Below are 17,538 nucleotides of genomic sequence, written 5' to 3' on the forward strand. Positions count from 1 at the left end.
ATACTGAGAGAGAGCGAGACAGAGAAAGAGAGGTAGAGAAAGAGAGAGAGAGAGCGAGAGACTACAGGAGCCTTGCAAAAAGAGAAGGGAGAGAGAGAGGGGGAAGGAGATAAAAGAGCGCAAGGTAGCAGTTGAGGGGAAGGGAAGGAGAGAGGGTCAAAACAGGAACGCAGCCGGAGAGAGGGTTAAAACAGGAACGCAGCCGGAAAGTAGAAAGACATAAAAATCACAAGAATTTCGCGTTCAGAAGGACAGCGAGGAGCAGAGAGACACCGCCGCGAGGAGGGGGAAGGAGGACATATATCGGAGATCCAGAGCAGGCTCGGATCAGCACGGAATCCCAAGGTAAGGCTGAGCACACTCCTCCTCCTCCTCCTCCTCCTCCTCCTCCTCCTCCTCCTCCTGCTCCTCCTCAGATAAGCACACAATACGGGACAGGAGGAGAGACATATTTGACATGAGGGGCATGTGTGTGTAGAGACAGAACAGGGCCTGACCCCTGTGGGGGAGTAAGGGGTCTCTGCGGCCGTAGATCATGTGTTAGGGTCCGTCACTCTCCGCTCAGCAGATCAGAGCCGACCCATGGCTCCGGAGCACAGAGCGGCACTGCTCTGATGAAATAGACGCCAGTCATTAGAATATCTGACCAATCACATCACCTGGAACTCGTTTGAGATAATGGTGGACGGTAATTGCAACAACCTGTGTGGGTCTCTGTGTTGCTGCGGCTGATTGGCTGAAGGGGAGGAAGGTCTGCCTGTGGCACCAATCGGCTCAGAGGTTCCCCGCCTCAGAACCCTTCCTCTCTGAAGGAGGGAACCAATGAGGGGACAGAAAGTCTAAAGCAGGTTGGTTCAAGGAAGTGCTTTTAAGGAATTCGATTTCACTCGGTTATAAACATGTCATATATTCTGTAGGTTCTATAGAAGGGACATTGAAGTACACCTCAGCAGCAGCTATTTGAAATGCCTCTAGGCTATTGATGCTTAATGATAAGTTAAGCATCATAAGGTGTGTCGGTTTAAAGGAGAACAAGGGAGGTTCATCGTGACTGAAGGGAAACAGTGTGAGGGTACACCAGTAGAAACAGACTGGGAATCAACGAACCCCACCACACCCACCCAGTTGGTGTCCCCATTAATGTGTGTGTGCGTGTGTGTGTGTGTGTGTGTTTGTGTGTGCAACAGTCGATGGATAGCCTAATAGTGTGTGACTGGAATTTAATTTCCACACACACACACAGGTGACGTGTATGTCTGTAGGGCAGGCTCAATCCCTATCAGTGCAGTGTGAGTGGGGAAAAGAGAGAGAGAGAAATAGAGCCAAATATGATAGAAAGAAGAGATCGTTTCAAAGAAAGAACGATGAAAAGAAAGAGCAGAGAGATGGAGAATGGAAAGAGAGAGCTATATCGAAATACACAACTAGTTTGGAATGATTCTTTGGCAGGTTTAAGGATGGCTTAACGGACGTCAGAGAACAACAATTTATTGTCTGCTCCAATGCTTCAGTTTTATTCTCTGTTCTTCTCTAGAGCAGAACTTCATGGGTCATAACTCTCACCCTGCGATATGCCACCGTTGTCTCTCCTACAGACCCGCTGGCCTGATGAAAACATCATCCAGAAACATCTGGATCTGCCTTGTTGTTTATGCTAAATTAATATCCAAGGGGGCCAATCTCAGGAAGAAATGATGAATGTAATAATACAATACAATACAATTTATTTGAATGACATTGGCCAGCACATGCATAGATAAACACCTTTAAGAAGAAATATGTTTTAACCTTCTACAAATGGGGTTTTATCTTGTGGAAGGCACTTTGTAAAGTGGATTGTAATGTATTATTGTAAAGTTTACAGAAACATTAAACTGCAAGTCTGGCCAACTATTCTAATAAATGTTTGAATAAGAAAGTGTTTGTGTGAGTGTGAATGTATGTGTGTGTATGTGAGAAGCTTACTGTGTGTGTGTGTGCGTGTGTGTGTGTGTGTGTGTGTGTGTGTGTGCCATACGTGAGAGAGCTTATGTGTGCGTGTGTGTGTGACATGTGTGCGTTTGTGTGTACATGTGTGTCAGCATGTGCTTGTGAGTGTGTATGTGAGTGTGAGTGCGAGCGTGTACGTGTCTGTGTGGTTGTGAGTGTGAGCGTGTGTGAGTGTGTGCGTGTGTGAGTGTGTGCGTGCGTGCGTGTGTGCGTGCCTGTGTTTTCTGGCCTTGAGGAGATAGGGGGCTGAGGGCAGTCCGTGTGTGTGAGTGATCACGTAATAAAACAGAGACGACAAACAGGCCACACATAAAATCAACTCATCCCTCCCAACCACCGGAAAACACTAATAAAACAACCAAGACGCCGAGTCAAAGGTTCCCATCATCCACAGGTTCAGGGGGACAGCAACTACTGCAGCCATTATTTCACAACCTTTAATGACATGAAATGACACAATGAAAAAAAAAATTACAAGCTGAGCACATGAGTGAGTGTTTTCTGTATTTTCGAAAGAAAGTATGTTATCATTTTAAATCTTTAAATGTATGCGATGTGTGTATTTGAGAAAGTTAGTTAAAAATGATTTAAACACGCCTGTGATGTTCGATTAAAAAATGAGAGGAATTAACAAAAATGTTGACCATGCCGAAAGAATTAGTTAACAAGCTACAGCTAAATGACTGACACTAAGTACCGCTAAGTAACAGCAAAGCTAACAACTGCAAACAGCCAAACAACGATTCTATTCTCTTTTATTCTCGTTTTACCGTTGGCCCATCGTCGAGACATAATCCCCACAGAGAAACATAAAAGCTGTAAAAAGTACCTTAAAATCCCACAGTGAAGGATTCAACTTTTATCAGCGCAGCGGGCTCTGGTCACAGACATGCCTGACCTTTGAGCCCAGCTCATAACAGACGCTGCTTTGGTCGGGCGGCGAAACGCTGTCCAACGTTTAAACGCTTTCACTAAACCCAATGTGAGCTATGAGCCCTGCTGAAGGCAGAGCTGCCGTGATCGATTCCAGGTAAACTAGAAGTACTGTTTCTGGCAGAGCTGAAGAGATTCAAGAGTTGTAATAAAAACCTTTCCAACTTTTAGGAGCATTTCAAATGTGTTGTGATGTTTATGAGAAACATATGCAGACTAACGTTTGCTCAGCACAACCGGTCAATTAAGACTAATCCCATAAAGCACTATTTATAGCAGTTAACCGCATTGTTTTCTTTGTATCCGGAGCAGAGTTGAGCGAGAAAGTAACGTCACTGATACGACAAACTCAACATCTGTGGGCGCCTTAGAAATGACTGGAATCATTCAAGACCGTAAAGCCAGTCATCTACGGCCATCTTCCTCTTCTGCAGTGTGATTGTGAGTGTGTGTGTGTGTGTGTGTAAGTGACTGTGTTTGTATATTTCTGTGAAGGGTTACATCTGTTTGTGTGAGACAGTAGATAAACAAGGATCTCTCACGAAACATACATCTTGAATTTGTCATGTTTTTCTACTTTGTCTTTTTTCAATATTTCAGTCTTTTCAACACATCTTTCTCAACACTTGTGAAATACATGAAGCGACTCTAAAAGTGCCTTTGTGTGTTTGGTGAAACGCATGCACACAATTACGTGAACACATGGGATCAGAAACCATGGTTTCTGATGGTTATGGTGGTCGAATGATGTCACTTGACAGGCTACCGTTTCAGCCAATCACAAAGACCGATTTCAACCACATGTGACTAAAATGTGTCATCCTCCGAGGCCTCTGCTGTCCTCTGGGTTTATTTGAACGTCCGTCTTTATGAAAATGTAAAGCAGCTGTACCACGAGGGCTTGTTGTTCTGGCTCCTGCTGGTGTACTAGTTGGCTGAAAAAACAAACTCACTCTGAAAATAGAAAATAAAAAGAAACGCATATAAATCAAAGCGCGTTCACCTGTGATCTTGGTACTGAAGCCAATTAATAGCTGTTGAGTTTGATCGATTCTGACTCCTGCTACGGTCCTAACCAAAGAAAGGTTTCAGCAATCGCTGTTTATGATTGGCTCAAACTTAAGCCAGATGACGTTCCGCTCATGGTTTGAAAGACACATTTCACAGATCTAATTTGAACCTATCAAAACAAGCAAGTGCTGCTGCCGGGGTTCCACCCAAAAGAGAGTGGATTCATTTCACTCTAAGACTTTCACCCACTGAATAAAAACCAAAACAATACGTCACAAGCTAGCTAGTTGTATGAGGCAGCTGTAGAAAGACTAAGTATATTACTACTACTACTACTATCACCTCGAGCAGAATAACTGTACAACACTGTTTGAAAGTTGTACATTTCAAGTGGCCTGGAATCCAAGCATTGCATGTCCATTAATTAATTGTTTTTTAATGAATAGGAATGAGCTACCCAAAGTAAAATACAGAAACACCTCATTAGGGAGCAGGTACAATAGGCATTGTTAATGGAACATTTAAAGAGTATTCACTCTTCTTAACACTATTCAGTAACAGTATGGTCATACAGTGTGTCAAAGTTACAGTGTTGACTCAACTACAATTCTTGCAAAATGCAATATTTAACTTTACACCACACCCACCATTGTGAATCAAGTGTATGCACACTATTAGTGAGGCAACACCTAACTCTAACACTTAATTATTTCAAATGTTTGCAGGGGAAAAAAACAACACCATTATATCCATGTCTTAATACCAATTAATTAAAAACAAAGACAATAACCCTCAAGATTTAGTTTGCAATTCTACTAAATGTGTAGGTGCAAGTGTGAAGCCTAATATGCGACGTAACGATAAAAAAAAAAAGAAAATGCAGTCAAATATTAGAATAGATTTCGTACATGGGAAACATTAGATGAAGGAAAGTCACTGTGTTCCTCTGCCAACAGCCACTTGGGTTGCCTCAAAGAGCTAGAACACATTGTACATCCGCTCTCTGGGTTATAATACAGACCGTCTTGAAGCCAGGACGCCTCTCGGCTGGGGGTGTGGGGCTACACTCTATATAATGGCACTATAATCTTACCATTTATAAACACCATTTCTTAAAAGCTACAGCTGAACCAAGGAAAGGCCGGGGAGTTGAAACAGGAAAAGGTCAGAGTCCTCCAGGAAGTAAATCAAACTGAGAGACAGAGGCAAGAGTGTCATCCTCCATTTCCTCCTCCTGTTACAAAGCTTCTGGGAAATGGGTCAGCTCTTGAAGTAGGGACGGCCTTGGTCTGCTGGAAGACCTTCTGCTGATATGTAGACGGCCACCTAGATAGAAAAGCACTTAATAATCCAACAAGGAGAACTTCAACCCTAATCGCTGAAATTAGAAACAAAATCAGATAAATGTTTCAGTGTTACAAATACAATCCCAACTTCTCCAATATTAAGTGATCATGATGTAATATATCTGTAACACTGTCCACGCTACACGGCACCTAGACAGTAGACATGTTTTATTAAAAGATGAGAAATTAACAAAACATGTGACCATGTCAAACAAGGTTCACACCTGAAAACAGCAGCGATTCTCTTTTTGTTTTACAGTTGGCACAAGCGATTATGATCTATAATAATTGCAACAATGTCCATGATATACCCCACATTAGGGGCTAACACTCCAGCTAGGTGGCTAGCCCTCCAGCTAGGTGGCTAGCACCCCCACCTGGGTGACTTTAACCAAAGACACAGGGTGTTGGAGGTGTTAAACGGGTTTATTGTAGCGGTTGAGTCTAATGATCTACAGATGTTGGTCCATGTTGCCAGGCAGGAGATGTCTTAGAGTGTGTATGGTGATGGCTGGTTTGACCAGGCTTTTGCACGTTGATTGCTCAATGGGCAACAGGTGGGCAGCCTCAGCCACTCCTCTCTCTTAAAATGTATAAACGATCTCAACTCTAAAAAAAAAATGAGCCTTGCCTTATAACGCACCTGTATTTGACTGAATGAACCAACGCTCAGAATAGCTCAACAACACATCTTACCACGGCCCCAATCATCAGCCTATGGGTCAAATTCATCGGTCTGATAAAAGACAAATATAAAATATACACATTTATAAAACAAGGTATCTTCTGTCTTCTACAAGGTAACACGATATGAGTTTCACTAGGCTGACTTAACACCGTGGAGGTGAGCTGAGGGTGGAGGTACTTAACACCGTGGAGGTGAGCTGAGGGTGGAGGCACTTAACACCGTGGAGGTGAGCTGAGGGTGGAGGCACTTAACACCGTGGAGGTGAGCTGAGGGTGGAGGTACTTAACACCGTGGAGGTGAGCTGAGGGTGGAGGTACTTAACACCGTGGAGGTGAGCTGAGGGTGGAGGTACTTAACACCGTGGAGGTGAGACTGAGACTGCAGCGAGACCCTCCTCAAACACTGGGGGGCATCTTGCGTTAAATGCTGCTGTTGTAATCACTGAGAGGATCCATGTCCTTTGACACTTCATGTCGTCCCCCGGGGAATGGACCGTGCACGGGCATCTCACCCAAGGTTGACTAACGGGACTCCAGACATTTGTCATCAATCCATCATTTGGGTTCCTTTCATCTGGATGTAAAACGACCTGGAGAACAGGACAGACATTACACACGGTTTGGCTGATTTTGACTCATTAGTGTGGCCATTATATCAGAATGAGATCAAGATGAACTCCTGTTCTCCTGGCGTATGATTCCAGATCATGAAGCCCGTGTGGCTGCTCCTCTGCCTCATGGCTCTGGCCAGCACCGGCCGCTTCCTGGTCTCCGCCCACATGATGCCAGAGGACCGGCTCGTCAGCCAATGGAACACCACGGAACACCCCCTGACCGGGGTCAATGTCTCTCACTCTCCATCCATTGAAATCGTAGGTAAGATGATCCTGGAGGGATTAATGCACACATAGTGGAAGGAGGTCTCATTAATTACACATTATTAAGACTTATTAGCCTATTATTAGTAATATAACACTTGCTATGCTGAAAACTCTCTAAAGTTAAACATGGTTCACATTATAAAGCAGTTTCTTTCCTTGCCAGAGTTATCTAAAGCTGCCAAGAAGAACAAAAAAGCCAAGAAACAGAGGAAGGTAAAACAAGACAAGCAATCATCAATTGTTGTTCTACTCTCACTCACTCACTCACTCACTCACTCACTCACACACTCCTTTATCAATGAATCAATAGAAAATCAATACGTCTCTCTCTCGCTCTAGCTACTGTATGTACAATCCTCTATCAACCACTTCACTAATCAGTGGTTCACTCACTCGGTCCCCCCCCTCCCGGGTGTCCTGTGTCCCCCCCTCCCTGTGTCCCCCTCCCTCCCCCCCCCCCCCCCCCACAGCAGAACGATCTGAGTGAGAGGAAGAAGCGGCCCCCGCCCCCGGCTGACTGCGTCCCTCTCTGGGGGAGCTGTAATCCCACCAGCAGCACCTGCTGTGACGGCTGCAGCGTCTGCCGCTGCCGGCTCTTCAAGACCGTCTGCTACTGCCGCATGGGGAACCCGCGATGCTGAGGCCTTGACACCCCCCAGGACACGCCCCCCCATGCCCCCTTTACAAAAGTGCCCCCCAGTCTCTGGACAAGCCACCAAGTCCCAGATCAGCAAACGTTCCGCCAAAGATGAACACAGGCTCCGCCCCTTCAATGGTGCTTCAGACAGGCTCCTCCCCCAATACTCTTTGCCATCCCCCAATCTTCGGACACGCTCAGCCCCACTTTGTGCAAAGTGAGAACAGACCAAAAGGACCCCAGTCCTTCTTGCACTGGGTCAAACCACCACTGGGTCAAACCAGCACTGGGTCAAACCAGCACTCGAACAAACCAGCATTAGGTCAAACCAGCACTGGGTCAAACTTTATTTTAGCCGTTTGTCCGTTCCCTGTAGGACCGTGGCGGTTCAACATGGCGGTGTTGAAGAGGACCCGCCCCACAAGTAGATATCAAGGTCTCAGATTAAGGGGACGAAGACACGATCGATTCAGATTATCAAAGGATTATACACTTATTTAAATATTCTTAGGAATTGATATTCCATTTCTGTCCGTTTCGCTAGATGCCGCTTAATGCTTCACACTGGACCCTAACTGCACCGAACCCTTACCTTAAGCGCAGTAAACCATAGCCTGACCGTAGAAATGTGGCGTGTATCAGAATCCCACAAGCACTATACCGGGTATCTTCAGCAGACATATTTAAAAATGCTAAAACATATGGCTTCATATCATATGCTATAATTGCTTTAAAAAGTGCCAAGTCATATCATATCCTTGTCAAGCTATAAGCATACAGTTAAAAACAATGTATGTGGCGATTTACTATAATCAAAACCAAAACTTTTAATTCTGAGCATTCTTAGCGAGAGGGAAATCCTTTGTGGATCTCAGGCAAAGGGCTTTCCAGGACACAGACTTTCAGATGAGGTGAATGAAAGCTCATCGCATTATGAAATCAATAACAGAACACGGAGAAGATTGTGAAGGATTTTAAGGCTTTAAGGCTTATATACCTGTATCATCTTTGCATTTCATTCTAAAGTTCTGAAATAGATTGACTGATCACGATGCCGAATTTCCTAAACAAATTACTTAAATTAGACTATTTCTATGTATGATGATGAATATTGAATATATTGCACCTGCGGTTCTCAATGATACTTAAAAAGGTTTTATTCAAGTTACATTTTTACAGTGTATGCCTGCTCTCACTAGTCATCATTTGTTCTGTACATACTATACATCATGGAGGGCCTTTGGCCTCACCAGGTGGGACTTCTGTTGAGAAACACTTTATCATAGTGTAGCACTTTACTTTGCTTGTTTACTCCTGTATCAGGACATTGACATACTGTGCAAAATACTATTTATAGTATCACAGTACCATTAGAACCATACACATCTGTGTCAGTATACACAGAAGTATAACTTCATGTTATCAATTGTTATTTTGTATATGTATTTAAACAGCGATAAACAAAGTGTACAGTCATACTTAAAGTATGTGACACACGCAATGTTGTATTATCAAGGCTAAGAATAATAAAGCATTGATATTGCTTAAACTTTTGTCTTCATCCTTTGTCTTATTTTCTCTGTGTGCGAGTGTGTGTGTGTGTGTGTGTGTGTGTGTATGTATGTGTGCATGGTTATGTGTGTGTATATGTATATGTGTGTGTGTGTGTGTGTGTGTGTGTGTGTGTGCCCACGTGTATAAGGGTGTATATGTGTATGAGTGAGTGCCCATCCTGATCATAGAGTCAACAAACAACTGACTTTTGATGCATCTCCTGTTTCTTGTTCCCCTGTGAGACCCAGATATCAGAGTGTTTTACTGCAGGCTCTACTATAGAGCTGTCAGATACCAGAGTGTTGTACTGCAGGCTCTACTATAGAGCCTGCAGTACAAATCCCACAGGGCTCAATTTTGGGTCCAGTTATTTTATATAATTTATATCAATAACATTGTTTCATCACTACAAAACTGATAAGCCCATCTATACGCTGATGACACAGTATTGTATTGCATTTCTGATTCGGGGCATCAATCTATTCAGAACCTACAAAGCTCTTTTAACAACTTGCAGGACTGTCTAGTGGACCTCAGGCTTGTTCTTAATACTGACAAAACAAAATATATTTGTTTCTCCAGAGCAAAAGCTAAAAACTTCAATGATCTCAATATTCTCACAAAAAATAGATTTCTGATTGAAAGAGTCACTGAATATAAATATCTCCAAGCATCTAGATAGATGATAAACTCACTTTTAATTTTCACATCAAAATTCTTGTATGTCGTCTGCGACAAACAATTGGCTATTTTTATAGGAACAAAACCACCTTCCCTTTTTTCTGTAGGAAAAGGATTATCGAGGCAGTTTTTATGTCTGTCCTTGATTATGGTGATGTGGTTTATCGGCATGCATCTCATTCATGTCTTAAACTCATTGACTCTGTTTTTTTTACTCTGCTTTAATGTTCATCACAGGAGATGCTTATGACACACACCAGTGTGTTTTATATTGAAAGGTTGGGTGGTCCTCTCTTAAAGAAAGGGGTGACGTACATTGGCACATTTTATAAAGCCCTGACCGGGAAGCTTCCCCATTATTTGACTACAATGCTGCAAATTTCAGATGGGCTTTATCAGACCCGCTCTACTGACATGCTCATATTCCATACGCCAGGTCTGAGCTGGGTAAAACAGCTTTTAGCTTCAGTGCCCCTGACTCCCGGAACAATTTACAACTTCAAATTAAAATAAATACATTCATATCTTTTAACAAATTTAGACATATTATTTTGAATCTGCCCCACATAAACTGTAACTGTTTTGGCTAAGCGATTTTCTTCTTCTCCATCTTCGGAATGTTTTAATTGTTTTCGTCTCATTGTAGACTGTTGTGTGTTTGTATTGTATATTGTGTATTTGTAAAAATAAAAAAAATTAAAAACTTGACATCATTGTAAAAGAGGGTCACCCCTCAATTGATCTTTTGAGGTTAAATGAAGGAAATGAAATAGAGCTGTCAGATATCAGAGTGCTGTACGTCAGCCTCTACTATAGAGCTGTCAGATATCAGAGTGCTGTACGTCAACCTCTACTATAGAGCTGTCAGATATCAGAGTGCTGTACGTCAGCCTCTACTATAGAGCTGTCAGATATCAGAGTGCTGTACGTCAGCCTCTACTATAGAGCTGTCAGATACCAGAGTGTTGTACGTCAGCCTCTACTATAGAGCTGTCAGATATCAGAGTGTTGTACGTCAGCCTCTACTATAGAGCTGTCAGATATCAGAGTGTTGTACGTCAGCCTCTATTATAGAGCTGTCAGATATCAGAGTGCTCTACGTCAGGCTCTACTATAGAGCTGTCAGATATCAGAGTGTTGTACTGCAGGCTCTACTATAGAGCTGTCAGATACCAGAGTGCTGTACTGCAGGCTCTACTATAGAGCTGTCAGATACCAGAGTGCTGTACTGCAGGCTCTTCTGTAGAGCTGTCAGATACCAGAGTGCTGTACTGCAGGCTCTACTATAGAGCTGTCAGATACCAGAGTGCTGTACTGCAGGCTCTACTATAGAGCTGTCGGATACCAGAGTGCTGGACTGCAGGCTCTACTATAGAGCTGTCGGATATCAGAGTGCTGTACGTCAGCCTCTACTATAGAGCTGTCAGATACCAGAGTGCTGTACTGCAGGCTCTACAATAGAGCTGTCAGATACCAGAGTGCTGTACTGCAGGCTCTACTATAGAGCTGTCAGATACCAGAGTGCTGTACTGCAGGCTCTACTATAGAGCTGTCAGATACCAGAGTGCTGTACTGCAGGCTCTACTATAGAGCTGTCAGATATCAGCTTGCTGGACTGCAGGCTCCCTTACTGCTGCACCAGACTGGAGCAGCCAGGACCCTGCTGAGAGACAGACAAGCAGAACATATAACACATTATTTATCTACTGGGCTGGCTCCCTGTCCTCTCAGGTTCTGTATAAGGCCTCCTGCTGTCCGACTACCCTTCGGACCCGTCGCCGGGCCCATAAAGCTGTCTTCTCCCCGGGACCCCTGCTTCCACGGCCTGTGGTGAGCCCAAGCAGTTAGCACCGCCGGGCTGCAGCTCACTCCCTCCTAACGCATCCTGACTGGAGCCTTCTAACATTAAGGGCTGCTTCCAAACATTAACTCTTCAGGGTATTAAGGTTGTGTACAATCCTAACCCATTCGCTAGGATATCATGCCGACGGTACGGATAAGAAGGTTGGTAGCTTTAACTTGAGCAGGTTTTGAACATGGAGTTTGAGGATCTTAACATGATATATGAATAGAATAGGAGTATCCTAACATGAAACATTAACAGTATTTTTAACTTCAGCAGGTTTTGAACATGGATTTTGAGTATCAGTATGACCAGTATGAGTATCGTACTTATAATTGCTCCAACAATTGGTTAATTGTTTAACTAATTGATTCGTCAATCCTTGGACTAGACAGAAAGTGAATCTGAGTTTGATAATGGTGATACCAGCGAACCCCGACCTTAGGATGGGGAGCCCGCTTGGGTTCAAATATGGAGCAACCTAAAAAAAAAAAAAGAAGAGAATTACAAGGTTTGAAAAGCCCCCAAACGGCAGGCTGGTCCATTCTGGAGCGTCGTCTCCAGCTGCTGCTCTATGCTCCTGGGGACCTCCGAGCCAGCTCACAACGCATGAAAGGGAGGAGCTGGAATGTCCTGGTCGGAATATCACGGGTTTGTATGTTTAGAAGTATTTTATAAACCCCTGCTCATCCTCAACCGCTCGTAAAAAAAACACCTAAAAACAAACCTTTCCTGCCAAGTGTCCGAACAGGGAATGTGAAGGAAGGCCGAGGTGGGAGACATCTTGTGAGACAGAACCAGGAAAACCTCCTCGACACTTTGTGCTTTTGCCGTTGTATTCAACGTGTTGTCATGGCGACCATACTGATGGGTAGACAGATAAACGTTTGATTTGACAACCTCTGCAAGGTGGAAGCAAGTTACAAGGCGGGTGGGCCACTAGGGGACGGCCAGCCAGGGTCAGGGTAAGTGATGATAAATAAAGACTTTGCTGCACCTGATCATCCTCTGTTTCTTTCAAGGACCAATGGTAGCATTGTCTTATAAAGTATACTATATATTGTTGGATAAAGGTTTCACTGAGGGAGTGATTTTGACATCCCTTTAACACAGTTGTGGTCTCAAAACTCTTTCACAGCCAACTTTTGAAGAAAGCACGTCTCTTGCTCTTCACCTCTCTGCTGAAGCAAGTGAAAGCTTTTGACAACACAGTGGGGGAGGGAGAAGCAAAGAGGACGGATCACTTTTTGAAACATCTGCTGGTAATCTCAACGTCCCAGTGAGCATACGTGACTGATGTGTTGGATGGCGAACAACCTTTGAAGGGGTGATATTATACCTCCAGGTGTGAGTGGCATCAGCCGTTACAAGCCGTTGGAAAATCTGCCACATCCTGTGTTTTAGTCACAAGTGGGCGTGTCCACCTAGATGTATGATGGATTTTGCTGAAAACCGCCATCGGGAACCAGGTCAGAGACCTCCACCAGCCCGTAGACACATCAGATGACCCCAGGAGAGCAGGGCCCCCAGGGGCCACGGAACACTGGGTGGCAGTGAAGCAGAACAGGGAGGAAATCCCAGAGGATATGTCAATGATTCCATAAAAACACATCTAAATAATGTAGACAGTGTGTGTGTGTGTGTGTGTGTGTGTGTGTGTGTGTGTGTGTGTGTGTTTGTTTGTAGGTTTCTCTGTGCACACGCGAAGCCACTTACCGTGGAAGCCAATGGCTGCAGATGGAATGATTTAGGGTGCTTGTGTAAGTGGAGTAAACTCTGGAGTTTAGGTTTCAGTCTGTTGGCGGAGCTTTCTGGAGCGGCTCTACCCGTTGCTTATTGTTCTACGACTGGAAGCAGCACTGACACACCGATGCATGGAAGCCTGTCCATATGGGATGTGGTTTCTAGTGAACTATGCCTTCATGTATACTTTTATGCATTCATCTATACTGTAATATAGATGATGTGTAGACCTCTGTTGAAGTACTGACATCTATATCAATGCGCTTCTTAGGGGGGAATGATTTCTTTGACACAAATGATGAATGATATGAGATTGAGAACTGGTCCATCATCATCATCATCCTCCTCATCATCACCACGATCAATTTAACCTCAACTGTCCACACCAGCTCCTCCATCATCATTATGGGTTTAAATGATGAATCAAGGTTTACGGGCATCCCCTAGCCTCGTGTACCCCTGCGGTAAAACATGCAAGATGTTCAGTATCAACTCAGGTCCTTAGAACGCAGCGGGAATGCTTGAATTGTTCCGGGCTGAGTGACGGCGGTTTAATGGAGAGCTCCCAGGCGGTTGACCGCCGCAGTGGGACTTGTGGTGTTGTTCAAGAGAACCAGAGTGGAAGTGTTAACGTTGGACTACTGCAGAGCACAGAGGAACCCCTCCGAGCCAGGGGGAAGGCCGGGGGGTCGGCGGCAGTGGTTAAATTCCTGGAGGTGGAGGTGATGTAGTGGAAAACAAGGCAGAGGAATAACAGGATAAAGGCGGGCAGACATGAAGGAAGGATAATGGATAATGGCCCCCTTTTTGGAGCAGTACACGATGTCTGGATGTAACTCGATAAAGAGTGCAGGATCTGTCATTAGGGGCCGAGTTTATGACCGTATCACTCTTAAATGCAGCCTGGCGCTCACTTGTTGTTCTGGTCGTCGTCGTTAAGTTTTTAACGGTTGGCCTTGCTGGGATAACCCTGTCTTCATGTGTTTGAATAAATACAACCATAAATTTCCAAGCACATGCACACTGGCATACACACAAACGCACACATTCACACGCACTAGATGATGACCCAATTTCAGTGTGATCTTTGCAGTTTTGTAAGAATTGAGTTTTGTAAAAATTGCCTTGAAGAGCATTGAAAAGTTTGGTTTTGATTCAGCTTCCTTTCTTTGATAAAGCGGCCCATCTTAAGGGTATTTTAAAGGGTAACATGTGTATGTGTTCAGTGAAGAAAATGTTTGTGTTTATTTGTTAGGGTGTTTATGAGGAAATTGATGTTTTGCACAGCAATCATCACAGCAGAAAGATACTTTATGAGCGAGACTATAATTCCTTCTTAACTTGTTGTTTGGCCTTTGTATATATACTTTTTCTGCTTTGCTTCTTGTTAACTGAAAAAACAGTCTGGGTGACGAGACCAGAGTTACGTCTCACCTGGGTTCAGTGAAACATCCATAACCAACCTTTATTAGCATGTACGTGCTTGCCATGTGTGCAAACAATGGCAATATAGCTCTTTCGTCTTTTTGTTTATCTATGTTTTCGTCTTTACCCTACAGCAAGATAGCTGTTTATGATCTTGCATGTTGCATGAGATAATCCTGGTTAAAGGAATGATATTTAATTACTGCCGTAGGGTTAAAAGAGGTCTGCCAAGGAAAACAATACGATAGTAGGATAGGAGGGGAGGGGCTATTTATACACTGCCCATGGTCAATGTGCTGGCGGGAGAAAGAGATAGCTCGTGGCTTGACGACAAATAATCTGCGGAGAAATTAAGAGGTTGCACCCCATCTAGTGGGCAAAATGTGAATATCACCTTCATACAAAGAACAGCATGGGAAGGTCGCTGTGTATCTGTGCTGTGCTATGTATGCAAATATTTGTTTGTTTGTGAGAGTGTGTGTGTGTGTGTGTGTGTGTGTGTGTGTGTATGTGTGTCTGTGTGTGTGTGTGTTTACAAAATTTTGTTTTTTTGGCTCTGTGTGTGCGCCTGCATTTGTTTTCTGTGTGGCTTTTTCTGTGTGTGTGTGTCTGCTTGCATGCGTTAGTATGTGCATGTATGTGTGTGTAAGTGCCCTGTACGTGTGTGTGTGTGTGTGTGTGTGTGTGTGTGTGTGTGTGTGTGTGTGTGTGTGTGTGTGTGTGTGTGTGTGTGTGTGTGTGTGTGTGTTTGTGTGTGTGGGTGTTCAAGACAATATCAGAAACACATACTATGATGCAATAAGAGCTTGGCTCTCAAACTATTTCCCTGTCCCCTTATATTTGCTCTAAGCCAATCACACACCTTGGAAGGCTCTAGTCCCCATATTTGCGGTTGCCTTAAGGGAGTCGCTGAAGTAAGCCGACCAAGATTGATGAATTATAGGACGAGAATGTTTAAGCTGCCAGCTGAAATGAGTTACAAAATTGTACAGCAAAGTATTACAACATTTCAACTTTTAAAATTGAGTGCTCAAATATTAATAGCCAACCCCAGTTGTAATATTTCATGTGATTAATGTGACTCAAGCAGCATTGTACCATTAGTAATTCATATCTTCAGACAGCTCTCGATTCTTTTGAAGCCAACAGCAACTCAAAAAAGGTTTGTTGATATCCTTTTTTGGTAGCGGATTCATTTAATCAAAACAACAAGGAAAAAGTAACCTCACCTTTACCCACAAGAATGAAATAATATCGACAGACTCAACAGATTGACTGGTATTTAACTTATCTGCTTTCAATTTCAAAAAATTTGTTTTCCAAATTCTGGGGATTTTTCTGTTAAAACATTTCTTGGCTAATATTTTCGTTTTTGGGACATTTGCTCCTTCCTCTCACCCTACTGGCACAGGAATGCGGTGCAATCAGGGCCTTGAGCAGAAGACCTGCGCTAGGTTACGTTAACGATGATTGATTGCATTCTAATGGGATCCAGCAGTGCCTGGATCCCATGGCTGGTTTTGACGAGCTCTGTTCTTTTGGTCGTTATCGTTTCCAATGGACTGTAGCAAACGGCTTCCAAGGAAACCAATGGTTGTGTGTTTACATGTCAACTGAAAACTGCTCGTGTTCGATGTCCAACTCTGGGGAAGCCAGATGTTTATTCTATCATTTCAGACACTTATATATTTTTTGGCTGACATTCAGGTATTCCCGCACAATGTTTGATTCATCAAAACAGCGACCCAAGATGAACCGTACGAAAGCAGAACATATGGCGACGCCACAAGCAGGAGAGTCCACTGCCACGCATCCGTTTGGCCACTTGGACAGAGGGGTGTCGTCAAGGCTGTACACATGAACGTCATTAGTTATGTTTATTTATGTAATTTTGTCAAGTTAACATTCAGTTTGGTACTCCTGTAGTTTCTCCATGGTTCAATAAGTTACCTCAACTGTGAAAGGAGATGCCAGGGAAAGTCATGAAACTTTTCATTAGCACTAATAAGCTCACCCTGGTTTCTCTCTCATATATATCTGTCTATCTGTCATGTAAGCGCTAAATATTTGATTATAAATTGTTGATAAAAAATGTTTTATGAATCGATGTTTTATCATAAACCCTCTTTGGCCTGTGACCACCCAGCTAGCTGTAAAATTGCTTGAGAACATAACATTTTGCTAACCCAAACGCAGGACTTTTACTGTCTGCCGGTAATATTACTGTAGAGGGACCGTAATCGCATCCTCTATTACACAGTTTGTAGTTTGCTCTTGGCTATGAATCTTTAAGCAGTCCGTTAATATATATGAGAACGTCTATCCATGAAATAATTTATCAAATATCTAAGGCTTATGATAGCCATCTCTTACGACCCTTAAGCATATCGGGGTCCCATGATGGGTCGCGATCCTAAGGTTGGGAACCAACGGGTTATTATGGTGTGTGTGTGGACGCAGAATGCACAACAATGTTCAACCCATGATGAGGCCATTGAACGGGGGGACAAAGTGCTCAACACTAGCTGCTGTCTTACTAAACAATAATGACAACTTTGAGCCACGCATACGGATAAATGGCCAGTGTCTCCGGGCACTGTTGTCAATTCAAATTCTTTTGAGTGTTGAATCTGCCGTTGAGGAAGAACCACCGAAGCAGGCAGTTATTTCCGTTACAGTCTCCAAGGTGGTTAGTGGTTAGAGGGTGAAATACTTTAAATAACCAAACTAATGTGTACTGCTTATTTTTTGTTCAATTTCCCTGTCAAGGATTTGTTTCCACAAGTCATAATGTGAGTACGTGCTGTG

The 17,538-nt window shown here is 43.5% G+C and overlaps 1 protein-coding gene across 2 annotated transcripts; it reads left to right on the forward strand.

The window, feature by feature from the left end:
* The first annotated feature begins 203 nt into the window (after window positions 1-203).
* On the forward strand, window positions 204-7,683 carry asip1 (agouti signaling protein 1). 2 transcript variants are annotated; one of them, XM_079747895.1, is made up of 4 exons: window positions 204-345; window positions 6,671-6,842; window positions 7,011-7,060; window positions 7,318-7,683. In XM_079747895.1, the coding sequence occupies exons 2-4, from the start codon at window positions 6,674-6,676 to the stop codon at window positions 7,486-7,488; spliced, it is 390 nt and encodes a 129-aa protein (XP_079604021.1). In that variant the 5' UTR covers window positions 204-345; window positions 6,671-6,673; the 3' UTR covers window positions 7,489-7,683. The 2 variants fall into 2 exon arrangements, with proteins under 2 accessions (XP_079604021.1, XP_079604022.1); XM_079747896.1 differs by having other exon boundaries at window positions 7,321-7,683.
* The last annotated feature ends 9,855 nt before the right edge of the window (window positions 7,684-17,538 follow it).

The sequence above is a fragment of the Pollachius pollachius genome (assembly GCF_949987615.1).
Source record: "Pollachius pollachius genome assembly, chromosome: 12".
NCBI classification, from domain to species: Eukaryota; Metazoa; Chordata; class Actinopteri; order Gadiformes; family Gadidae; genus Pollachius; species Pollachius pollachius.

Bases quoted from the DNA above. Each gene is read 5' to 3' on its own strand.
- asip1 (XM_079747895.1), top strand. From the start codon at position 6,674: ATGAAGCCCGTGTGGCTGCTCCTCTGCCTCATGGCTCTGGCCAGCACC. The intron at 6,843-7,010 runs GTAAGATGATCC...TTTCCTTGCCAG, and splicing joins TCCATCCATTGAAATCGTAG to AGTTATCTAAAGCTGCCAAG. The intron at 7,061-7,317 runs GTAAAACAAGAC...CCCCCCCCACAG, and splicing joins AAGCCAAGAAACAGAGGAAG to CAGAACGATCTGAGTGAGAG.